Raw genomic sequence first — 26,732 nt, forward strand, 5'->3', positions numbered from 1 at the left:
TTTGTGGCTGGCTAACCTGCATTTTCGCTATTATTTTGCTCCTGTATCCTGTCATACCTGTCAGTGCCTGTGTGCCTGTGTTTCTTGTTCAAACTCAAAATCCAAAGCTCCATGTGTTATTTGTTTGGCTTTGTGCTTTGGCAGTTTGTGGATATAATTTTTTATTTATCAAGATAATTGAAACGTTTTACCCATTATTTGCGTTTCAAATCATTCGTTCATTTCAATAAAAACGTCAATGGATAACGAAGTAAGTCTTGGTTTATAAATATTTTATAATAATAAAGTTGCTTAAAACTTTTTTATAGAACACTGTTTAATTTTGTTCTAAAGTTATTTTTCAGCTATCGCTTGATATCATGTGAGAACAGACTCCCGTAATTCCTTGAATGTTCTGTGTAATCACACTGAATGCGTAGCCTATACAGTATACGCAAGTGTAAGTCAGATTATTCATGAGCCAAAAAACAAAATTTGATAAGTGCCTTTGATGCACGTTGTGATTTGCATATAACTGTTCACACTGAACGCAATCAGCAAGTGTTCCTATTGCCTTTTCCAGATTTTGTTTCTCATTTGGAGGCTTGGTTATGCATATGCAAGCTAGCACTGCACATATAATAATTCATAGGTACTCATTCAGTGGGATCACGTCCTTAAATTTTGTTATCTGTTAAAGTCAAGAGTATCATGAAGTATGAGTGTGATCACATTGAATGGGTATAGGTGCAAGTGCTTGCTTGATTGTGCATGACCAAGCTCACAGGTAAAAAACAAAATCCGGAAAGAAAAATTAGAACACTCACACTGAAAGCGTGCACTCGCAGATTGCGTTCAGTAGTGCGTGCGGCTTCATGCAAGCCACAGCATGTTTTAATGGCACTAACCAAATGTTATTTTTTTTGTCTCATGCATGATCTGAAGTGCTCTTGCTTTTATATTATATGCATAGGAACTCATTGTCGCGGTGGCTCATTGAAAGGTGATTCTATCCGTTGGAGGATTTCTTTAGCTTTGCTGGACTGTGATACTGCCTACAGCTTGTTAATATTGTTTGACACGATTTATCCAGGAAAACCTGGCCTTGATCACGACATTAGATATTGGAAATTCAATGTGACACCCAAAGCTATGTTTTCGTTTGTGCGTAAATGTCGTCGTCGACTACGACAGGGTGAGAATCTCAGATTGAGTAGATTTCAATTTTTCTAAATAAACTAAAAGATTATGTTTAATTATGTTTTAATGGGGGAGGTTGAGTTTATACCTTATGATACTTTTAATTGGCAATTTATGTTGATATCAGGCCTATTAGAAATGTTTGATTCTTGGAAAATAAACACTAATAATAAAAATTTATTTGATCAGCTGTTTTAGCACACATGAAATTTGGATAATATGAATATCAGCAATGCTTGTTGTCGTCGACTGCGGAAATTTACGCACAAACGAAAATGCACCTTAAGGTAGAATTCATACTTACTTCATACTTCAAACTTGAGTCTATATGGGCCGTAAAATACCACAATCACAATGCTAGCGTTTTGTCTCTTGATTTTTATAACCATTGTCATATTGTATGTGCCATTGTCATGTTAAAGATATATTCGTAAGTCTAACTTGAACCGCAAACACAACCACGAGTTGTGGAATTGTTCACATAGGTACTTAGAGAAATGAACAGTGCCAAAGAAAAGGTATCATTCAAGACTCTGCTTGAATGAGAGGAAAACTCAGCAACAGGTCTGTGTGATCCGTTCCGCAGGCTTGCTGGTTTTGCTTATTCGCCAGTAAACTCCTGGTGTTTATCAGAGAATTGATCCTAATTCCATTTTTATTTGAAGATCGTTTTAAAAAGCACCTTACAGTTTATCGAATCAATATATTTCTTAATATTGGTTATCAAGTAAATTTGAGTGTTTCTTATGGAAAACTGAAATTTATTTTTTAAATCCAGAAGTAAGCCATTAGTTGAAAGATTTTAATGTCTGGTATAGACTACATCTATGTTGTTTTTGTGTTCAATATAAATGAAAATATTCTCTGGTTCCCTCTCAAGGTGAGGTGGCTACATTGGTAGAGTTTACATCAGGCTGGTGCGGATGATTTATTTCCTGTGTAGACCGATAGCCTTGCACTTTCTATCACATTTTCTCTCCGAATCCTTTGAATCGATTACAATGTTCGTCAATTTTAGTTAGTATGCATCTATTAATCATTGAATTTTTAAGCTCACTCGGTAGAAATCTATTGAAACGCAGCTGTTTGTTGCTTAGTAGCATTTTTCATTCTTCACAAAGATTGATATTATTATCTTATCTTGAACTACATAGAGAGACAAGACTTATATTCACAAGTTGAGATTAAGCAAGAAAAAATAGATTAGGATGAAAAACAAAAAATGAAGATTCTTGTAGTAAATTAATTATCAATGCTGCCCTAAATTTATCTTGTTGAATAATTATCATTTTTTGTCCAATTACAGATGATGTCAGCTATTGAGTGAGCAGGTTGCAAACAATAGATGTCAACAACCAGAGTGCAGTTTTACATGTACAGTACTTCAGTTGATTATGATGGCGATCTTGGCCAACATCATTCAGTATTCGATTTTTGTCAAATATTCTCCAAAGAAGGAGCAAGAGAAGAAAAGAGACCTTGGAAGAAATGGAAAAATTGTATCGCCCAGGATATTGTAGTGAAGGGACTAACACCAAACGAAGTCCATGACCGACACTCCTGGGAGCGATGACCCGAAACGCTGACCCCACCTGAGTGGGAAAACGCTGAGAAGAAGAAGATTCACCAAAGAAGGAGCAAACGGTAAGATAAGTTGACTTAAGGCTTGTATTAGGGCATTAGTGGATCGCCAGACAGCATCCATTGGTGGCCGCGTGTAAAACAAAATCAGACACCAGGATTGGTGGATAGGCTGGTGGTCCGAGGAAGATACCTGTCGGCTGTCAGTATCTGGTGGCTTTCACCAGATCTGGCAAACCCCGCAATAATAACTATAAGCTTATTCTGATTTTCATAACTTCTGAATAAGACGGTTATTGACCGAACGAAGTGAGGTCTAAGATTCAAGTCGACGGTTTGTCATTTCTCTTAATGTTTATATGTTGCGCATTTACGGCGAAACGCGGTAATAGATTTTCATGAAATTTGACAGGTATGTTCCTTTTTAAATTGCGCGTCGACGTATATACAAGGTTTTTGAAAATTTTGCATTCCAAGGATAATATAAAAGGAAAATGGAGCCTCCTTCATACGCCAATATTAGAGTAAAATCAGACTAGAATATTATTCATCATGAATCAGCTGACAAGTGATTACACAGATGTGTGGAGAAGCCAGTCTATTACTGTATTTGTATAAGGTCTATAGTTTCAATCAAAGGCCTTGAAGAGGTATGCATCTTTAAGCTGGGTTTACACCAAAGTTATTAACAAAATGTTAATAACTTAATCCTTATAGATTCTATTAGATTGAACGCAAGTTGACAAACACATATGTTCATCATGTGTATGATAAGTTATGTTCAATCTAATATAATCTATAAGGATTGAGTTATTAAGATTTTGTTAATAAATTTGGTCTAATCGCAGCTTTAAGGTCTTTGGTTTCAATATTTTGTTTTGCAGTCATGGTATTATTATGCGTGTCCATCAGTATCAATATTCTCACATTCGAAAAAAAACTAATTTAATAGGTGATTAAAAATAATCAAATGAACTAGGCTAAATAATGCTGAAGAAATTATAATATTTTTGATTGAAAAAAATTAATTTTCATTAGATGGAAAGATTATCATGGAACTGGATGAATATTATATAAATTCTGGAATAGAAATATATTCAATTCATTGTTTAAATTAACATAAATATTAATAAATTATGGAATACAAATTCAAACGTGAACTGATTTTGTTAACATTTGGCAGTTGACAGTTGTTAACATTTAACAGTTGACATCAGGTACTTGTGGATGAGAATACTGCGTGAGGTCTACTGTTCACAGAACTACTAGTAGATGAGTAGTGGGGAAGTAGGGATACTTGATACTTGAGTTCGTTGCCAAGGACGACTGGGGGTTTTCAGATAGCCAGTGTCTGATCTTTTGGAAGCTGCGCTTTCTGAGATTGTGCTCATTCTATCTGAAATAGGATGCTGCGCTCTTGCTCCATGATCAGTTTTATTTACAGATCTGAGCCAAGGAAACAAGCTCACTGAACGCTAACAGTGACATTTGTTCAAAGTGTTCACTAGAATAAAATTATAGTCTCTGAAAGGAGTAGCCTACATATTCACGTGTGTGAGTGTAAAACCGGCAACAGTGTTAGTATGACAACCATGTCACACTATCCGTGTTATTAGCTAAACTGGTTCTCCATCTCACTCCAACATTAGTATGCCCCCTCATGCCAATTTGGAAGTTATAAAAATCAGAGTATATTGCCTCCTGAGTCGTTCCGATGAATTGGCGACCCACTGGTGGCCTAATATGATATAGGAGCCTTATTCTTCAGTTTTGTTTGCTGTGACTGTACGATAAATTGTTGATAAATGTCTTGATAAAACAATAATAAGTCAACAGAATGTAAGCTACCGTTATTTAGTTGTCTTGAAAATATTCAAGATTCCGCCATGTTTGTTCAGCTAATCTCTCGAAACCGACATCAATGTGATATATGCTTGAACTCGTCTTGACCTCCCCTATCGATCCATGTAGGTCGTAATGCTGGGTTCCGTTGCCCATATACTAAAGTGCCCCCAATGAACTAGTTTTTAGGGTGTTGGTGATACTTTTCGTTTAAATAATCAACATGAGAATAAGATAAGGTGAATAGTTTGGATTATAGGGCCAATACATTGAATGCACCAGTTCCTTCGATATAATCGAACTTCAGGATCTACCCCCTAGTAAATAAAACTAATATACTGAAAATTAAACAAAAATATCTTAGACTGAGATGAAATACATACTCGAACTTGATATAATAATTGATTACTGGTGCACTTAAAGTAAAGTCTAGTTCGAAGTTATGCCTGTCATTGTATGTAGGTACCGGTACCACGTAGGCAATTTACCTACATAGGCCCGGTTGCTCAAAAGCCGGTTAAATTTTAACCGTGATTAATTTTACGAGAACAAATCAGAGAAGGCCTTTTTTATGAGACGGCTTCTCTGATTGCCTCTCGTGGAATTAATCACGATTAAAACTTAACCGTCTTTTGTGCAACCGGCACTTAGTGTTACAAAGCTTGGATACGGTATCACTTGGTAGGCCTTCTTGCTCTTCAACTTAATGGTAATCTAGCCATTTCATTCAAATTGCCACCTATATTTGCTAGGACGAGATTCATGTTATAAATAAGTTACTCTTCTTGAACAGGGGCTTCAGTGGCAATGAATACAGCGGACTGCCCAGAGATAGTCTTTCAATGCCTTCTTGAAAAGTTCTGATTTTTCGATTCAAAAATCAAATCAAAATTTTATTCACAATTCAAACAGTTGAGGGTCCTGCCAAACCCAAAAGTTTTTCGGCGGGTGCCCAGTTACAGGAAAAAAATGAGTTACAAAAGATAAATAAACTTAGACAAAATAAATATTACACTTCAAAGATTTTAAGTAAAAAATGAAAGAAAACTGATACAAAATGCAAAATAAAATAAGAAATATACATAAGATTTTGATACAGAATTACAGTAATGAAAAAAGGGAAAAATGAAAATTAATTAGAAAGGAATGAAATAATAAGGGAAAAATTGTTTTACACAAGTAATAGTACATTTTTATCGTTGAGGCAGGCGGCAGTGACAATAAAAGGAAAATTTCAAAACTTCAGCCAGCAAAAAATTGAAAAATACTAATAATGTAAGCATATGCTGTCGTTTTTTTAACTTGACGTTTCTTAAATTATGAGTGCGTTCGTAATATTATTAATTTTATAAATTGATTGTGCTGTTATTATTGAGATACAACATTACATCCTTCTTAGAGTAATCACGAATATTTGGAGGTAGTCTGTTAAATAAGTAGGGAATTACATAATGTAGGGATCTTCTACCATAAATATTATTGAATCTGGGTACTACATATATTGACTGAGATCTTAAATTGTAGGGTGAGGGAGGAGTAAGGAGTCTATAGTATAAATTTTCTTTGTGGAGTATTACAATTTTGAAAAGATAGAAATGTTTGGGCGATAATGTATGATAGAATATTTGTAAGCTGCGTGGGTTGTATGGATCAATATTTTTAACATAAGGAATTCTGGTAGTTATACATTTTAATGTTCTTAGTTGTATTCGTTCAACTCTAGATAAAAGATAATCGGCTGCACTTCCCCATGATTCAATGCCATATCTAATTATTGGTTCCATCAAGGACTTATAAATCAGATATAGGCAGTCAGGGGTGATATTTTTATGCAAATAAAAGACTTTAGCGTTAAGCGCTTGAAGTTTTTTTGAAATGTAGTCTATGTGAGGACACCATCTCAGGCTGCTATCAATTATAATGCCAAGGTAACGGGTACTATTTACTAAAGTAAGAGACGGACAAGTGCAGATCTGAGAAGCATTCGCATGAAGGCAATGACAGTCGTGGCTTAATACAGTTGGATTTACTTGATATTTTTTTTTTTTTTTGATGAAATTATAAAATTCACATCTCTGGGTACGTGGCAGTCTTTGGATGTCTTGCAGTCTATTGAAAGAATAATGTAAAAGCCAGATAGCATTTGAGACAGGCCATCGTTCATAAATCCCTGGCTCTCAAAAAACTAATCACAAGTCTCTCAAAATCTATGAGATCCAACTGTTGCACCTTTGCTGCCTGCTGTTTAAGTAACTTTTTTGGAGTTAACACTTGACATCAGAGTAGGTTTTGGATCCCACACACTGCCATTTTGTATGACACCATCGATCTCACTGTGTAAAGAATGAAGAAGAAGGTATTAAGTTAGCATAGTGCTCAACTTCATACCAGCGATCTCGTAACTCACCCTGTATTGTAGCGAAACGTCTCATATTATAGCACAACACTTGTTAGGTCAACCTCTATCCATAGCCCCAATATAAACCAAATCTGGGAGATTAACATTTTTCATGAAATCCATGAATATAAAAACATCATGGACTTTTGCAAAAATGGTTGAAAATCAAAATCGCTCAACTACTCAAGAATGATAGTACTTGAGAGGAACAATAATATGTTTATTTATTTATTCACAATAATTATCACAAGAACGTCAAAATTTGAGTTTCGCTCAAATTACTGGTGACATTCATTGATCTACATTGGCGAAATTCACTCCTATCCTTGAGTTATAAGCATTTGAAGATGAGTGATTTCTCTGAGCTGTGATTGGAGGAAAGATTTTATGTTTCAGTGAAGATCTGTCCGAGTTGACGAATTTTGTTGATTTTCCTCGATGTACTCAAGGCAGAGAAGAAGGAAGTGGCTGACTACTGTTCAATAACATCCAGCCCAACAAGAAGGGTTGCAATGTGCATCATATTTTATAGTTTTCCTACTAATACACCAGTCTATTTTTTGACCGAAGCGAAGCTGAGGTCTTAGTTTCGACTCGATCGGCTTTCGTCTGTTTGTTTGTTTGTTTGTACCGCAGTTACAGTCGCAGTTATTGTCCGATTTGGATGAAATTTGGTATGCAAGTTCTTTGAAACAAGGCACAGAGACGCATGTGTAACGATTTTTGATAAAACCTCTGTTTTTTTTGTAATATTTAAAAAACCGCGAACTAACCTCAATTCAGAAAGGATGTGTCTTTGAAGATACAGCAATTCGTTTTCATACTTTTTCGCATCAATTCTTACGAGCACATGGTGGTCGAGTCGGTTAGACCGTGGTCTGTCACACTGCGGGACCCAGGTTCAATTCTCGTTTCTGCCAGTTTTTTTGCAGATAATACTAATATTGTTTTATCTTATTCTAATAATATATCATTATAAAATAAATTATTAAGATTAGATAGAATAATTGAATTGAATCATCTTATTATTATTATTAAATTGATTTAAGAAATTAATTGGATAAATTATTCAAAAAAATCTTTATTGTATTAGAGTCCAATGCTGCAGTGGTAGAGAAAAATTTGTATGTAAAGGTAATTTTTTCCCCTTTTTGTGTAGTTAAGAAGTTGATATTGTGGTAATTATTAACATTAAATTAAAAAGACCAAGAAATTGTCAAAAAACCACAGATTTATTGATACTTAGAAATACCGGTTTCGGTAATTACACCATTGTCAATCTATGATAAACTCTGATAATGACTGAAACCGGTCTTTCTGAGTATCAATAAATCTGTGGTTCTTTGACAATTTCTTAGTCTTTTTCATTTAAAAGGTATGTATTTGATATAAAGGTACTCCTTGATAAGTCCAGTGTCCCTGGAAACAGTCTCTAGCACTTTCAATGGAGAAAATAATAGATGACATGGCTAAATCTTCACAATACTAACTGTACTTACTGTACTGATTCTTTACAATACTCACAGTACTTACTGTACTGAATCTTCACAATACTAACTGTACTTACTGTACTGAATCTTCACAATACTCACAGTACTTACTGCATTGGCCCTTCCCATTAGATTGAAAGTTGTATTCATGAGCGAGGTCTACTGTTCGCAGAACTACTATTTCACTTTTATAGTAGCTGCATCCTATTCATATGCTGTTGATTATTATGTTGTTTTCTTTTTACAGTAGTGAACCAATTTTTAATACAGTAGACTCCGGTTACAACGCGGTTGAATGGACCATCCGGTTCGGAGCAGCTCTATAACCAGAGTTGCTTTTTATCAACAGTGGAAATGTGTTTTAAGACAATCAAGCACTCAACAGCTTTTTAAATTACTATGCCATTCTTATTTTATATACTGTACACTTTGAACACGTTTTTGATGAATATTTTATGATCTTACTCCCTAAAATAATCATTTGAATTTTTCTAGAATTTAGGAATTTTTTGTCTAAATCTCATACGAATTTGACAGTATCATGTCATCACTCTCTCATTCTCTCTCCTACACTCATAAAAATAAATCAATTGTTTCACTTGATTAACCTGAGAAAGAGTTGGAAGCTCCAAAAATTCCTCTTCCACTTCACAAACTGCTTCAAAATCATCTGTATTAGTTCCATTTTCTCCTAAAACTTGACAGATTAATTCTTCATCTGTTTCAATCCCATTAGTTATAACATTTTCGTTGAAAGAAATGAATGAATGTAGCTCTCCAGGAATGTTGTGCTGTTGAAGCCATTGGCTTAATGGTATTTTATCTTCGTCATAACTCATAATCACTCGACACACATCAATGTGTTCCTCACTTTTTTTCAAACACTCAATCACTTCAAGTTTTAGTTCAAATGTTAATGCTTTAAGCTTTGTCATAATGTAGACATGTAGAAAATGTCATAATTTTCACAGTACAATACTCACAACAGTACGAGAATTCACACGTTGCACACAACCACTGTCAGTCTACTGACAATGTCCAGTTCACAAAGTCTTTTCAGTACATTAACAGAGAGGGAAAAAGTAGGGGTGGTTGACACCATACAAAATGGTTATAATAGGAAATACCAGGAGGTGGGAGAGACTCTTAACTATTCCATAAAAAGCACTTTTGTCCAGTCACTGGTGAATTGTTTAAAGTAGTCTATTTTGTGGAATTTCACTCACTGAGAGCAGCAATAAAGCTACGGGACATTATGTGAAAACAGCGTTATATCCGGAGATACGCCGCGTTATAAAAGGATCTGAAATACACGTAGTTATATGTGATATTGGCCGGACCTGTCTTGAAAGAGCACTGTAACCGGATTAACGCTCTAACCGGAGGAGTTGTAACCGGAGTCCACTGTATTATGAGAAACAGCTTAATATATTGTTTTATTTTTCATATAATGTCGTAATCAGAACTGTTTGTATTGCAGAAAGGGGTATCGAGAAGAATGGCTTCCGAAAAGAAGAATTGCTTTATTTGCAATAATGCGCATGTAGATGGTGACTATTGGTCACGATTAGAAACATACTGCACGAAATCATCGAAGATCAGTATTATAGAAAAACTTGCTGAAATTGTAGGCGACAAGTGAGTCATATTGATTATATATATTTTTTATCTTGAACTAGTTTAGTGGTATGAACCCCATTTATTAATCTTTCCATGTTTTAGGCTATTTTCATTTATCAGCAATATTGAAAAAATTTCATGAGAGCTATTGAATAATTATTGAATGCAATATAGTGAGGTCCACATTATAATGGCAGTGGACAAAGATAGGAGAACAACGTTGCCGACCTCTGTCTTGTCAATGCCTTCTATAGACGGTAGCTGATACAGGTTTATGGAAGAAGTGGAAAGGCTGGTCGTCATTGAAAACAAAAAAATGTCATAATGCATCCACAAGATCCAACAAGAAAAATATATATTGATGATATATTAGCTGATGTTCCTCATCTTTTCAAAAATATAAAAAGCATGATTGTGAATAGTGAAACAATTCTTATTCCACAAGATATATCCAAGAAAAATAATTTGGCCAGTTGCTTGGTGAATGCTAAACGCATACAAGGATTGGTAAATTATCAAGAGAAAATGAAATTCATGTTAGCACCTAAACTCACACAAGATGATCTGACACCAACTCTCTTTAAAACCATGCGAGTTTCAACATCAACCCATGTTATAAGAAGTCATGATGTAAGTATGGGCTGAAGTTTTTAGCTGGTCAATGCTGTCAGTCAGAATATGAAACAACAGCTTGGTTTATCGATCAAATAGAAAAATGGTTCAAATTAATGACTTCTCGACATTCAGTCAATGCACTCAGCAGAAAATGTTTACTGCATATGAAGATGCAAAAAATTGAATAAAAATACTAAGAAAATGCAACAAAATGATTGAATATTTATATTAAAAGCAATCATGAATGTGATCGAGTGGAGATAGCAGTAGATGTTGATTATGCATGAGTATAGTTTAATTGAATAAATGAGTCTGTCGAATAAATAAGAATTTTATATCAAGACTGAAACGTATGAAGCTGCGTATGTACTTATGCGCCACGAACACATGCATTTCGCTTTTCGTCAACTGATGCCACGTTTATTATATCTTTATCTTCCTGTTCCGTACAAATACAGATATAATAATTCCATGTTGGTGGCACTTGAGTCTGTACGCAGTTGAAGATTTGTGCGAGGTTTTTAGTGGATTCTCTCTATTGTTGATAATAACCAACATTTTTGTACTTTGCTGTGATGATTGAGTTGGAAGTTCGTTGTTGGATGTGTGATATACTTTCTGTTTATATTAGACACTGAAACTTTTTTGTGAATTTTAGATGCTGAAAACCAAGCGGTGTTCGCAAGGCTGGGAAGCAAGCCATACACGCCAGCCGTGATTGAGGCATGTCCGCTTGAAGGCTTCCTGCGGCGACAATGTAAGTAGCTTCCAGATGGCTGAATTGATCTGACATCCTCGACATTATTAGAATTACAAACATTTTCTTGAAAATCGAAATATTTTTACCGCCATCTTGTTTTTTTATAATGCAAACATTTTGAGATTGCCATCATGGATAATCTCTTTCTACACATCATTACAAAGAGATTGATACCATTCCAAGTCTGAACCTTGGAGGAGTCATGAGTTACACGGTTTTCTAATTGTTGGGATTGGCATTTAGTAGAAAAAGCGTGTTTTCTGCTGTAAACAGTAGCCTACTTTTCTTTCTTTCCGATGACGTTTCAGCCAGGCCCGAGCTAGGTGTTTTTTGAGGGCTGGCAGAGATTCGTCTGTCGCCCCCCCCATTTATATTAGCAATCTAATATATAACATATTAGGAGGTGAAAACGTGACTATGAATTTATGTTGAATGAATTTACATTGTACATTGTACATAGAAGGATTATGTACATTGAATTTATGAAAAACTTACATTTATTCCAACTACAACTCTTTGCATTACACATTAGAGTACAACATATTAATAAAAATAATTAGAAATATTAATCATTGTTACTTTTTTGTAATTTTCTGTCAAATTTTATACTTAACAATTTTTTTCAAATTTACAGTACATAAACAATAAAGTTATTGTGTATTCCACAAATACTCGCTTAACTACGATGCAAATAATAGTGAGACTGTTTTAAGACAAACTATTCAATAAGCCACACTTTAATAATCTCAGTTCTTGAGTTGAATTTTGCAAGATTTTCTTGATGCAAAAATATTTATTATGTCATCATAATAATTAATCAAAGCAGCTCGCTTATGTTCTATTGATATAATTCTAAGGTTTGTTAGCCTCTCCTGCCGCATTGTACTTATTAGGTAGTTTTTTATCAGTTTTAATTTGCTGAAACTTCTTTCTCCAGAGGCAACAGAAACTGGAATGGCTAGGAACAGCGTCAGTGCTGTGTTTATGTTTGGATAAGCTTCTGGGAAGTTTATGTTTGTAAATCAGATTCAATATCAACAAGGGTGTAGCATCCTTTAAAATATTGCTCTACTACAAGTGCGTGATACTTGAAACTTTCAATTTCAAACATGAATTATTCCTTATTAAATCCTTATCGTAAATGCTGACCAAAGCTCCTGCCTTACTCTTAAATTATTTACTTCCATTTTACAAATGTTAACATCAGTTAAAAATTTAAATTTGTCATTTATACTCTCCAAAGTCACGAACCTTGTAATTAATTCCATGTTTAACCTGTTAATAACTTCTGAAAGACTTATTCTAAACAAGTCTTCACATGTGACGCAGAGACTTCACTTCACACATCTCACCAGGCATTTTATTCTTCTTCCTTTTTCTTTTATCTGAGAGCTCCATCAGCACGTCGTTCTTCTCAGCTATCAATTGGGCTTCAGCAATTGCATCACATGAAGAATAGTCCCTTGACGAAATAATAAAGTCCAGGTGGCCCTTGAGTCTGTACGCAGTTGAAGATTTGTGCGAGGTTTTTAATGGATTCTCTCTATTGTTGACAATAATCAACATTTTTGTACTTTGCTGTGATGATTGCGTTGGAAGTTCGTTGTTGGATGTGTGATATACTTTCTGTTTATATTAGACACTGACACTTTTTTGTGAATTTTAGATGCTGAAAACCAAGCGGTGTTCGCAAGGCTGGGAAGCAAGCCATACACGCCAGCCGTGATTGAGGCATGTCCGCTTGAAGGCTTCCTGCGGCGACAATGTAAGTAGCTACCAGATGGCTGAATTGATCTGATATCCTCGACATTATTAGAATTACAGACAATTTCTCGAAAATCGATATATTTTTGCCGCCATCTTGTTTTTTTTATAATGACAAACATTTTGAGATTGCCATCATGGATAATCTCTTTCTACACATCATTACAAAGAGATTGATACCATTCCCAAGTCTGAACCTTGGAGGAGTCATGAGTTACACGGTTTTCTAATTGTTGGGATTGGCATTTAGTAGAAAAAGCGTGTTTTCTGCTGTAAACAGTAGCCTACTTTTCTTTCTTTCCGATGACGTTTCAGCCAGGCCCGAGCTAGGTGTTTTTTGAGGGCTGGCAGAGATTCGTCTGTCGCCCCCCCCCATTTTATTATTAGCAATCTAATATATAACATATTAGGAGGTGAAAACGTGACTATGAATTTATGTTGAATGAATTTACATTGTACATTGTACATAGAAGGATTATGTACATTGAATTTATGAAAAACTTACATTTATTCCAACTACAACTCTTTGCATTACACATTAGAGTACAACATATTAATAAAAATAATTAGAAATATTAATCATTGTTACTTTTTTGTAATTTTCTGTCAAATTTTATACTTAACAATTTTTTTCAAATTTACAGTACATAAACAATAAAGTTATTGTGTATTCCACAAATACTCGCTTAACTACGATGCAAATAATAGTGAGACTGTTTTAAGACAAACTATTCAATAAGCCACACTTTAATAATCTCAGTTCTTGAGTTGAATTTTGCAAGATTTTCTTGATGCAAAAATATTTATTATGTCATCATAATAATTAATCAAAGCAGCTCGCTTATGTTCTATTGATATAATTCTAAGGTTTGTTAGCCTCTCCTGCCGCATTGTACTTATTAGGTAGTTTTTTATCAGTTTTAATTTGCTGAAACTTCTTTCTCCAGAGGCAACAGAAACTGGAATGGCTAGGAACAGCGTCAGTGCTGTGTTTATGTTTGGATAAGCTTCTGGGAAGTTTATGTTTGTAAATCAGATTCAATATCAACAAGGGTGTAGCATCCTTTAAAATATTGCTCTACTACAAGTGCGTGATACTTGAAACTTTCAATTTCAAACATGAATTATTCCTTATTAAATCCTTATCGTAAATGCTGACCAAAGCTCCTGCCTTACTCTTAAAATTATTTACTTCCATTTTACAAATGTTAACATCAGTTAAAAATTTAAATTTGTCATTTATACTCTCCAAAGTCACGAACCTTGTAATTAATTCCATGTTTAACCTGTTAATAACTTCTGAAAGACTTATTCTAAACAAGTCTTCACATGTGACGCAGAGACTTCACTTCACACATCTCACCAGGCATTTTATTCTTCTTCCTTTTTCTTTTATCTGAGAGCTCCATCAGCACGTCGTTCTTCTCAGCTATCAATTGGGCTTCAGCAATTGCATCACATGAAGAATAGTCCCTTGACGAAATAATAAAGTCCAGAAGGCCCTTGATGTATCTGGCAGCCTTGTCTACAGTGAGGTCTTCTTTTTGCAGTACTTGGTTGACATGGTTTATCTTTTTTATATTTTTCCAATACCGTTTTCACATTTTACTTATTGTTTTTTATTTATTCCATTTAATTTTTGCCGCTCCCCAAATTCTGCCGCCCGGGGCAGCTGCCCCCTTTGCCCCCCCCCTAGTTCCGGGCCTGGTTCAAGCCATGGAATATGGACTTACAGCCTCAAACCAGATGTCATTTTAAAGCTTTGGAAATATTCTAAAACACAGTACCAATAACACTAATGTGAAATTTTCATTGCTGTAACAAGTGTCAACTCAGCGGTTCCACACCTTCAACGGGGGGGGGGGGGATAAAGATGCCCACTTTTGATATGCTCACCTACTAACTAGTCTGAATCAAGCTGCAGAGTCGAAAATTGTGTCTGATTGATTATTATTTTGACTTTGTACTGAAGAAGGCTCTCATCTGTTCTATGACTCTAATTATTGGACCGTTTTGGGCTTAAGCCTGAGGTACTCTTCTGAAAGTTGTTAAATTTTTGATGATTGCATTAAGTGGTAATAATTGATTGCAGTGACTCGCAAGAATGTGACGAGAATCACCTACAGAATTCGATGGGCAGACGGGCGTGCCAGCTGGTTGGGCGAAACGCGCCTAGTCCCTCGGTCAAGGGACGACGCCCCGCCAGTGGCACGCCAAAAGCTGCGCGACTTTGTGATGCGAGTAAGTGCACCTAATCAATCAGTTGATATCTATAGTTTAGTATCAGTCGATTGACCAAAAACTATAATCTAGTTGAACGAGCGCTAGAGAGTTCTCACTTTTTAATCAAGGCCAAAGTCGTTGTCCGTCTGTGTGTATGTTCGACTATAAGTTTTTAAAGACTTTATCAATCAGTTCTGAATTATGAACACATTTTCTTCGACCCCGATGAAGTTAGTTGGACAACAACATTTACCGACTCCTTCGCTTCGTCCTTTTTCAGGATATAACAAATAACATAGAAATTGTATTGGAATAACATTTGTTATGATTTATCATCTAGTCAGCTGGAGTATTCATTGCTTGCGATTATTAGAATTTTCTTATTAATTACATCAGCTGGGGCTATTTTGGGAGCTATCACTGAGACAGACCTTTATGCGCCAATAATGATTTCAGCTGATTGATATACTAATGACCCCAACTTACTCATGAGTTGATTTATTGATCTTTGAATTCAGCAACTTATTATTATACAGAGTTGGTGAGAATTATGGAAACAGCTGAATATTTCTTCTACAGGAACAATTTGATTGTGGGTTTCATGGGTATCTTATTCAAATTAGAAAAAAAACACTTCTTTGTCCCTTGAAAACTTTTTTCCGTCATCTTGAATCCAACTTCGTTTTGAATCCAACTTCATTCTTTCAAATGGGAACGTGGTCATTTGATTCATGATTTCGATACAGAATTTTAAGAGAAAATTAATGACGAAACCCGCTCATTGACATCTCCAACCGTTTTAATGATTTTCACATTCAAAGATATAAAAGGTATGATCACATTGAATTCACGCACTCACACATGTGCAAGTGCACGTGAGATCATGATGACCAAGCGCGCAAATGAAAAACAAAATCTGGAAAGAGCCTTATAGGAACACTCAAACTGAACGCGTGCACTTGCTGGTGGCGTTCAGTGTGAGCAGCTAGGCAAGTCTCAACATGTTTCTTTAAGGGCCGGTTTCCGAGCTCGTGATTTAGCCAAGTCCTAGACTTTGAACAGCTGGAGTCAGAAAATTGGCTTTCCAAAACGGGGCGTAGTCGCAGTAATTGTCATAGTCACGTTTGAATTAAATTTCGAAAAACTAGAAAATTGAACGCAAAATAAAATAGAGAGAAAATAGTGTAAAGTTTCAGCTATTTTGAATTATTTGAGAATGTCTAATTTTGTCAAGGAAAAACGTTTTCAATTATAGAAATGAGAAAATAAAAACTACGACTACTGTTATAAAAGCTGCGACTACGCACCGTTTTGGAAAGCCAATTTTCTGACTCCAGCTGTTCAAAGTCTAGGACTTAGCTAAATCCCGAGCTCGGAAACCGGCCCTCAATCTTTCCAGATTTTGTTTCTCATCCGCGCGCTTGGTCATGCATGATGTCACGTGCACTTGCACATACTTTGATAATATTTTTTCGCCACACTGCACAGAAAGATATCATCTTATTGTATTTGAAAGAATAAAAAAGTATAAACTCAACCTCCCACATAATTGAACATCATCTTTTAGGTTATTTAAACAAATCAGAATAAAAAATAAAAATACTTGGACAATTTCCTGATATTCAGATTACCTTAGATTTGCTAGAGCTATGACCTTCCACTTTGGCTTTCGGAAGTTCAATTAATCAACAATTATTATTCTCATATATATTGTTTATTATTTCTGTGTCGAAAAAAAACGTTCGCACCACGGGCAAAAATGTATTTTCGCCACACTGCACAGAAAGCAGCTGTTTTCCAGTCCCTACGTAGATCTGAAAGACATTGTTTGCAGTCGACTCTCGTCTGACGTCAGAACAGGTTTCTTTCCGGCCTAGGCCGGAAAGAGTACCCTTTCCAGCCTAGGCCGGAAAGAGTACCCTTTCAAGCCGCTAACATGGAACTATGAAAGGTGATCAAAAAACAGCTGATCAAAAAACTTTCCATTTTTTCTGTTCATTTATCAATAATAATATCTTATTGTCATTTGAAAGAATAAAAAGTATAAACTCAACCTCCCAAATAATTGAACATCATCTTTTAGGTGATTTAGACACATCAGAATAAAAAATAAAAATGCTTGGACAATTTCCTGATATTCGGATTACCTCAGATTTGCTAGAGCTATCACCTTCCATTTCTACTTTCGGAAGTGCTTAGTAAACAACTATTCTCATATACATATATAATTATTGTATATTTTTGTGTGTGGCGAAAAATAGCGTTCGCACCACGGGCAAAAATATTTTTCCGGCTCTCAATCTTTTCTAGTCCTTGGCCTACGGCCTCGGACTTGAAAACCGATTTCGAGCCGGAAAAATCTCATTTTCTGCTCTAGGTGCGAAATATGAAATGAAATGAAATTTATTGATTCCTTTCACAAAAAACATAACAAATTACAATTTAAAAAAGTAGGAACTAAGTTGACCACTCTAACCAGTATTCGTGGTCAACATACAGAAAAAAAATTAATCATCATTACAAAAAATTACATAATGATAATAACTTGATTTAGAATTATACAAAAATAAAATCCATTGATTTTTGAGTCCAGCATTTATTGAAAATCTCTTGCACTCCGTGACGTCTGCAAACCATTGTGAACAAAAATATAGAACCAGTACAATTTATCTTGAAAATTAAAAAAAATATATAGTCTGTCATTATTATTATAAATGAATGTATTAATAAACCATTACTACTCTACGATATATTTCTCACGATTCTAATTATCGAAAAGAGAAAAAAATGTATATAATGTTTAATTTGTATATTATTAGAACCTGTTTTTTTATAAACATATTCATACTTATGTCAGTGTTGCATCAAGAAAATCTAATTCTTGGAAAGACATTAGCCAAGCTCTTAAAAGTTTCAAAAAAGACTTAATATTTTCAGATGATTTGATTTCGTATGGTAATTGATTGAAATATTTTTGGAGCTACATATTGGAATGATTGCTTGAAAATTGATTTATTGACTTTTGGTAAACGAAACATTCTTTGTGTGATTATTCTTGTATTGTAATATAAATTCTCTGTACCAGTATTGCCAGCTCTGACATAGAATAGCTTTAAGACTTTATATACAAAGAGATGTTGTAGAGGTAATGCTCTTATGAAGGAAAAGAACTTTCTCTTCTAGTACTGTTGCACATTATACGAATTATATTATTCTGAGATACTCTCAGCTTTTCAAGGTAACTCTTACAAGCACCCCCCCAGCTGAGAATCCCATATTGCAGTCTGGATTGTACTAGTGCAAAATATAGTATTCTTAAGAGATTAAGATCAGCTATATACTATTTCCGGCTCTCAATCTTTTCTAGTCCTCGGCCTACGGCCTCGGACTTGAAAACCGCTTTCGAGCCGGAAAAGTCTTATTTTCGGCCCTAGGTGCGAAATATACTATTGAGCAAATACTAGGTCTAGCAGCTGTTGCCACGTCAATTTTTATCCACATGTATTGAGCTGTTGCTAGGGAGAACGGAATAGAATATTTCTACTTCCACCTGGACCTTGTTAGGGCAAGCCAACTTCATTCAACCGATTCTAAAAGATTACGTACTTAAAATTAGCAGTTATACTAGCGTTTATTCATCAATTGGTTACAAGCTAGCAATTGCTAGTTCTAAGTAATTTCCAATCAAATGCTAGGATTATGTTATAATCCTATTTGTATAGCTGGATCAAATGATTAGTTGCTAGTCACTACACTAGATTATAAGTTTCAATCAATCGATCCAATGGGTCTATAGATAGAAAGCTGTCAAGACACGATCCCATGAAGCATCAATGAGCGGCCATATTGAACATATCTAGATAGTAAGGTCCAGTTATAATGGCAGTACTTGATTGAAATAATTGGTGTTGCTATCCTTGTTTATCATTCGACATATCCAAGCACTATGCTTTTCTACCTCCAAAACCTTACTTTAACAATGTAGAAATATAGTTAACTAGTAGCTCTGTGAACAGTAGACCTCGCGCTCAGTAAGTTAAATTGACCTGTTGTTATGTTTTCTCAAAAATTGATAAATAATATATCAATTTAATATGTCTAGAAAAATCCTAAATAAACATAGAGCTCTCTGTCCTATCGTACCGTGACGTGTCGTCCCGGAATGTGAGTGTGAGCGCTGTTATCAGGTCTGGCTGCAACTGTCTACTAACGTTGACGGAAAGATATATTCTCAAGATGTTCGATGTTTTTGAACGGGTAGTATTATAGTCCACTAGACAGCTGATTTATGATGAATAATTATATAGTCTGATTTTTACTCTAATATTGGCGTATGAAGGAGGCTCTTTTTTCCTTTTATATTATCCTTGAAATGCAAAATTCCCAAAAACCTTGTATATACGTCGACGCGCAATTTAAAAAGTAACATACCTGTCAAATTTCATAAAAATCTATTACCGCGTTTCTCCGTAAATGCGCAACATATAAACATTTAAACATTAAGAGAAATGCCAAACCGTCGACTTGAATCTTAGACCTCACTTCGTTCGGTCAATAACCGTCTTATTCGTAAGTTATGAAAATCAGAATAAGCTTATAGTTATTATTACGGGGTTTGCCAGATCTGGTGAAAGCCACCAGATACTGACAGCCGGCAGGTATCTTCCTCGGACCACCAGCCTATCCACCAAACCTGGTGTCTGATGTTGCTTTACACGCGGCCACCAATGGATGCTGTCCTGTCTGGCGATCCACTTATGCCCTAATACTGGCCTTAAATCAACTTATCTTACCGTTTGCTCCTTCTTTGGCTCCATCTTCTTCTTCTCAGCGTTTTCCCACTCAGGTGGGGTCAGCGTTTCGGGCCAGTCGCTTTCAGGAGTCTCGTTCATGGGCTTCGTTTGGTGTTAGTCCCTTCTCTACAAGATCTTGTGCGATACAATTTTTCCATTTCTTCCAAGGTCTCTTTTCTTCTCTTGCTCCTTCTTTGGTGAATATTAGACAAAAATCGAATACTGAATGGTGTGTTGGCCAAGATCGCCACCATAATCAACTGAAGTACTGTACATGTATAACTGCACTCTGGTTGTTGACATCTATTGTTCGCAACCTGCTCAATAGCTGACATTATCTGCAATCCGACAAAAAATGATAATTATTCAACATTCAAGATAAATTTAGGGCAGCATCGATAATTTACTACTAGTAGTTCTGTGAACAGTAGACCTCACACAGTATTCTCATCCACAAGTACCTGATTGAGACTATAGACATTATGGAAATACAGCATTAGACTGGCTTCTCCACACATCTGTGTAATCACTTGTCAGCTGATTTATGATGAATAATTCTATAGTCTGATTTTTACTGTAATATTGGCGTATGAAGGAGGCTCCTTTTTCCTTTTATATTATCCTTGTAATGCAAAATTTCCAAAAACCTTGTATATACGTCGACGCGCAATTTAAAAAGGAACATACCTGACAAATTTTATGAAACTATTACCGCGTTTCGCCGTAAATGCGCAACATAAAAACATTAAACATTCAAACATTTAAACATTGAGAGAAATGCCAAACCGTCGACTTGAATCTTAGTCCTCACTTCGCTCGGTCAAAAAAATGTTTGATGATTTTTAACAAGAATGAACATTTGATATTTCATCAGATATACCGGTATTCAGCTATCCTCTATAGGAGGCAGTGGCAAGGAACAGAATCGGCAACGCTGTTCTTATATCTTTCTCCACTGTCATTCTTCTTCTTCTTCTTCTTTTTTTCCTCCTCCTCCTCCCATCCGTTACCTTCTCTCTCCAACTGATTCTCAGCATTCTTTTGTAGCACCATGTTTCTGAAGCAGAAATTATTCTCTCCTTTTTTCACACTCATCGTCCAAGCTTCACTTCAGTAGGTTGCAATGGACATAGTTTGTGCATTACATAGTTTGCTCCATATATACGTTTTGAGCAACCGTGTTCTCACCTGTAGACTCAATGCTCTTGCTGTCAATACTCTCTTTTCATTATTGAAAGCATTATTTTTATTCTTTGCTTGGTAAAGGCATTATCATCAGTGGTAAGCTCTCCAGTCCATTGGAACTTTAGTCTGGCCCAAATAAATTATGTAGAACTGTCAATATCTCTATTTATTTCTCCTTAATATGGAGAAATACCACGTCATCTCTGTTCATAGAGTAAATGAAAATGAACTTTTTTCTGCCTTTGAATGATAATCAGCTTAATAGATTCATAATTTTAGAATTATAGTAGCAGCAATTATTCATAGACGCTGCCAGTTTACATTTATTCCAAGTATACATTTTATAATACAGTTTTTTATTGATATAAAAAATAATTATTACTTGATTGCTACATTGATTCATCAATTGATCCATTTATTTATTGGACAGGAGTGCAGCACTAGAGTCAATAGAAAAGTCTTATGCGTGCCGCCAAGGCTGCGACAGAGATTTGAGGATGAAATGGAGGCGGCGCAGGGATGATGAGGTGCAATTCCCAGATGGGTGCAAGGAGGACAGGCAAGGTAATTGCATGCCATTGTAAAGTGAATGAAATAGATAGAGTCGATCTGTGTTGACATTTCAGGGGTCCAGAACACCAGGGGTCAGAGTCATGTAAACCATGTAAAACCATGATTGTCATTGGTTATTGGTTAGTGGTCCTCCCCCTCGCAGATGGCTGAATCAATTCATATATATTATATCATACTCGTATATCAGAAAAATAATATAAACAGTTTATTTAAATAATAGCTCCCACATAACTATGAGTTACTCTTGTACCATGATTGCTGGAAGTTTCTTTTGTGAGCACCACTTCCATCGGCCGATTTTTGAGTATGAAGAATTGGTTGAGGCTTTTTAACAGCTAACAAATCTTTTCTGTCCTTTCCTTTCCACTTAGAAAACGGTGTTTCAATTAACAAGCAAATAAATCGTTTTCAGGCTCCATATGTTTCACGTTATACAATTCACACTCATAACTTCAAGAACAGAACAGCATCCGTCACCACGCGTGTCGCCACTAACAATATGTGAGCCAAGTTAACAAGCTCAGTGAACGCTAACAGTGACACTTGTTCAAATAGTCATTTGTGCAAGTAGTACGCAATAATATACTTACTATTGAATATGAGAAGTGGTTGATTATGGGTAAAATGATGGCTGAAATCCATCAAATGTTTGTCTGTATAATTTTGTTATTAATAACAACTTTAATTTATTTTTAACTTGATAATCCAATTGAAAATTAATAATCGATAATTTATTCAAATTAAAAATTAAATTAATCCAATTAATTTGAAAATTTTGAGTAAATCTTAATTTATAAATAATTTTTCAACCAATCAATTCATGAATGAAAAAAATATTATTTGAAATAATGAATAATGTATAATTTAACGAGTTCTCATTTTTATTTATTTGAAAATCAGAAAAAATATAGATAGAACAAATTCGCATTCAAAATACACGCCAACAATGTCAACAGCTGATTGGGATGGCTGCAAGATAATACGCAAAGTATTAAGAGTACGCAAAGTAATACTCTGCGCACTAGAGCGGAAAAGTAATCCTTTGCGTTCTGTAATTAGTGCAGGAATGGTCACTTTTCTGAGTCGCTCCGATGAATTGGCGACCCGCTGGTGGCCTAATATGATATAGGAGCCTTATTATACAGTTTTGTTTGCTGTGACTGTCCGATAAATTGTTGATAAATGTCTTGATAAAACAATAATAAGCCAACAGAATGTGAGCTACCGTTATTTAGTTATCTTGAACTTGATAATGGTCGTGTATGTTAATGAAAGGGTTTGACTTCACTGACATCCAACTGTAATTGAACTATTTGATCTGGAATAAAATTAAGGAACGGTAAATGAGTTAGTTTTCGAGTTTTCCTTGAATCATAAGTAATCAATAGGCACTGTTTGATATAACTCAAAGACTGCATAGACTCACATGCAGCACTAGTGTACTTGGAATTGAAATCGGCCATTGAGGGGGCAACCTGTAAGATTATTACATACTAAAGATCTTGAAAATTTTTGTAATCTATAATACTAGTAGTTCTGAGAACAGTAGACCTCGCGCTCAGTAAGCTACATTGACCTGTTGTTGTTTTCTCAAAAATTAGTAATTTATCAATTTAAAATGTCTAGAAAAAATCCTAAATAAACATAGAGCTTTCTGTCTTGTCGTAACGTGACGTGTCGTCCCGGAATGTGAGTGTGAGCGCTGTTATCAGGTCTGGGGCTGCAACTGTCTACAACGTTGATAGAAAGATACATTTTCAAGATGTTCGATGTTTTTGATAGTGCTACCGTTATTTAGTTATCTTGAACTTGATAATGGTCGTGCATGTTAATAAAGGATTTGATTTCACTGACATCCAACTGCAATTGAAACTATTTGATCTGGTATCAAATTAAGGGACGGTAAATGAGTTAGTGTTCGAGATTTCCTTAAATCATAAGTAATCAATAGTGAGTGTAGAGGGACTTCGGAAGGCGAGATTTAAGTGTCACTCCAATAGTTAGGTCCACGTTCTAATAGCAGTGGAAAAAGATAGCAGAACACATTGCCGATTTTCTGCCTTTTCACTGTCTTATATAGCATAGCTGATGCCGTTATATCTGCAATATTAACTGTTCATTCTTGTTCAAAATAATAAATTATATTTCATTCGTGAATAAAATATATTTTTCAAAGATTAAATAATAAATTTCCATATTTTATATTCAATATTCTAATTGATTGTATTTCTACATTGCAAAAAAACGATCTGACAACATTGCAGAGGTAGATAATGATATCTGCTTTGTCGTATAATAGACAAGGATAGCATCACCAATGGTAATCAAATACTGTCATTATAACATGGACATCACTATAGCATTCCTCTTTTCGGATTATCTAATATATGAAAAAGTATTATCTATATCCGATCATACCTGTATTGTTTCTGCTAATCCAATAAATAATATCTGTTAAGAGTGACACACATGCAAGAACTCTTGGCACCCGAACTCTTGTTGTTTCTTATAACAACCTTACGATTATTCTTTTATTAATACGCACTATATTATTGAATGTAAAAAATAAATACTTGTGCGGTCGTTATAATATAATAAGGGCCTAAAATAACACTTGTCATATTACAAAAAACTCCCACATATTATAACAGTTTTAAATATACAATATGCATATTATATATTATGCAGTATCACTATATTTTTATTTTATACATTGATACATACAATATCATTCTCAACTCATTATGAATGATTGGGAAAGGAACAACAGGCTTACAGCCCAAAACTGTACATTTCCCAAATTTGCATAGAAATTGTCCAAAAATAGGTTATGCTTATCACTTCATAAGTTTTGACAAATTTTGAGCATAACAAATATATGTATAAACTAGGATTTTAGAATTTAGATAAGTTGAAAATCAAATTAAATAAAAATATTTTACTAAATCATCACTGATAACTGGAAAATACTGTATTATTTATTGAAATATTTTAAAACTTCAAAAGAAACTCAACTTCTAAAACTAACTAGTACTATATTTCAATTAATTGCTGAGCAAAATCAATTTTCATTATTTTTGTTTAATTCATTATTTTTCACCTTTTTGTTGAAATGTTACCACAGTTTACAGCAGTGAAAATAATCTTTGAGATGGGGAAGGAAATAATCCTCCGAATATTTAAAACAATAAGTAAAGTATATAAATAAATAATGCTTTACCTGTACAGCGGAAATTGTAGAAATTACTATGGATACATATGTGATGAATGAGGTTTTCAACAAATATAAATAAATTGCCATAACTTAGGCCAGCTAGAATGAATACTCAATTAAATTTTCGGACATGATTACTTTTCTTTTTTTTTTTTTTATAACAAACAAGAAAATTTACATATTTAAAAAGGAAATAAAAAAAATAAGGAAAATAATAATAATATCACAACTTGTGATGTATGAAATCTGTCTCTGATCAACTACATATTGTACTGAATAGAAAAATTTAGCGTAAGCTAAATAAAAATGGAATCAAAGGAAAAAGTTAAATTACAACCTCCACTCACGAAATTTAGAGACAGACTGGATCATCGAGCGTTGAAGACGGGGTAGCAAACAAGACAGTGACGTAAGCAAAACGGAATTATCAAAATTAGACAAAGAAACTAGAGAGAAAGAGCAATGCAAACTCAAAGCTACCAACAAGGACAGAAAAAGGGAGAAAGAAAATAGCAAAAGAGAACGGGAGAGAACAAGAAAGTAGATTATTCGAAGGGTACAGCTCGATCCCATAAGTGCATCTTTGTCTCACTGAGAAAAACAAGCTGATAATACAATCGAATTAGAACCGAAATAACAGAAAAACAAGATAAAAATAATCACGTCCAAATTGTTACATTGTTTGTTTTTACCCTCTGCTGAATTGCATTCTTCAATTTTGCAGTTGAAGAAGAGGCTGAAGGATGCTCATAAGAAGTGGAGTTCATCACTTGCACCATGCAGAGTGAAGTGGCGACTTGACCTTCAGACTGCAGCACTTCTGGCCATCTGGATGGAATAACCAGTCATTATGAAGATCTCAACACTCCAGTGAAGAACAGTAACAAGCGGCGAAGTGCTGATGGGGAAAACATCCAGCTCCATAGCTGTAATCATTGTAACTATAAAACTGCCCAATTCTATAACCTTAAAATGCATAATAGGAAACGCACAGGTGAGAAACCTTTCAGTTGTGAGTTTTGTTCTGACAAGTTCACTACCTTGGGTAATTTATTATCCAAATTTCAAGTGTGCTAAAACAGCCGATCCAATTGAAATTGAAATTGATTTATTTTCTTCTTTCACAAAAATACAATATAATATATACAATATAAAATGTGAAGAAGGCTCCTCTTATGGGCAAATGCCTGTGAGTGGGGAGCGAGTTCCAAATACAATTGAGTATTCTATACTTGTAAGAATAAAGACAAATCATAGAAGTAAAGATTTAGCTTTTAGAATTAATGATAAATAACAAGCGACAAAATACCTATAATAAAATCTAAAATACCTATGAGTAGTATAATACAGTATCTTTTCAAGTAGGTAACTTACACTTTTAAGGCTTCGACGTAGATGGATGCCAACATGCACTCCGAAACACACACACACACACACACACACAACACACACACACACCACACACACACACACAACTCATAATCTATTGACATAC

At 34.8% G+C, this 26,732-nt stretch overlaps 1 protein-coding gene and 1 long non-coding RNA gene across 3 annotated transcripts; both read left to right on the forward strand.

Annotated features, from left to right (window-relative positions):
• The first annotated feature begins 65 nt into the window (after window positions 1-65).
• LOC120349790 lies at window positions 66-11,483 on the forward strand. Of its 2 annotated transcripts, XR_005570416.1 has the most exons (4): window positions 66-250; window positions 2,486-2,823; window positions 9,971-10,128; window positions 11,384-11,482. It is a non-coding gene; the product is annotated as an uncharacterized LOC120349790 (long non-coding RNA). The 2 variants fall into 2 exon arrangements; XR_005570415.1 differs by lacking the exon at window positions 9,971-10,128 and having other exon boundaries at window positions 11,384-11,483.
• Window positions 11,484-13,068: 1,585 nt separating this feature from the next.
• Window positions 13,069-26,286, forward strand: LOC120349583. The gene is made up of 4 exons (XM_039419984.1): window positions 13,069-13,090; window positions 13,152-13,250; window positions 15,342-15,490; window positions 25,962-26,286. The coding sequence occupies exons 1-4, from the start codon at window positions 13,069-13,071 to the stop codon at window positions 26,076-26,078; spliced, it is 387 nt and encodes a 128-aa protein (XP_039275918.1). The 3' UTR covers window positions 26,079-26,286.
• Window positions 26,287-26,732: the final 446 nt, after the last annotated feature.

Source organism: Nilaparvata lugens, chromosome 2 (assembly GCF_014356525.2).
Source record: "Nilaparvata lugens isolate BPH chromosome 2, ASM1435652v1, whole genome shotgun sequence".
In the NCBI taxonomy this organism is placed as follows: domain Eukaryota; kingdom Metazoa; phylum Arthropoda; class Insecta; order Hemiptera; family Delphacidae; genus Nilaparvata; species Nilaparvata lugens.

Excerpts from the sequence above, each read along its gene's own strand:
- LOC120349583 (XM_039419984.1), top strand. The coding sequence starts at position 13,069 with ATGATTGCGTTGGAAGTTCGTT. Across the intron at positions 13,091-13,151 it reads GATTGCGTTGGAAGTTCGTT|ATGCTGAAAACCAAGCGGTG; the intron begins GTTGGATGTGTG and ends TGTGAATTTTAG. Across the intron at positions 13,251-15,341 it reads AGGCTTCCTGCGGCGACAAT|TGACTCGCAAGAATGTGACG; the intron begins GTAAGTAGCTAC and ends AATTGATTGCAG.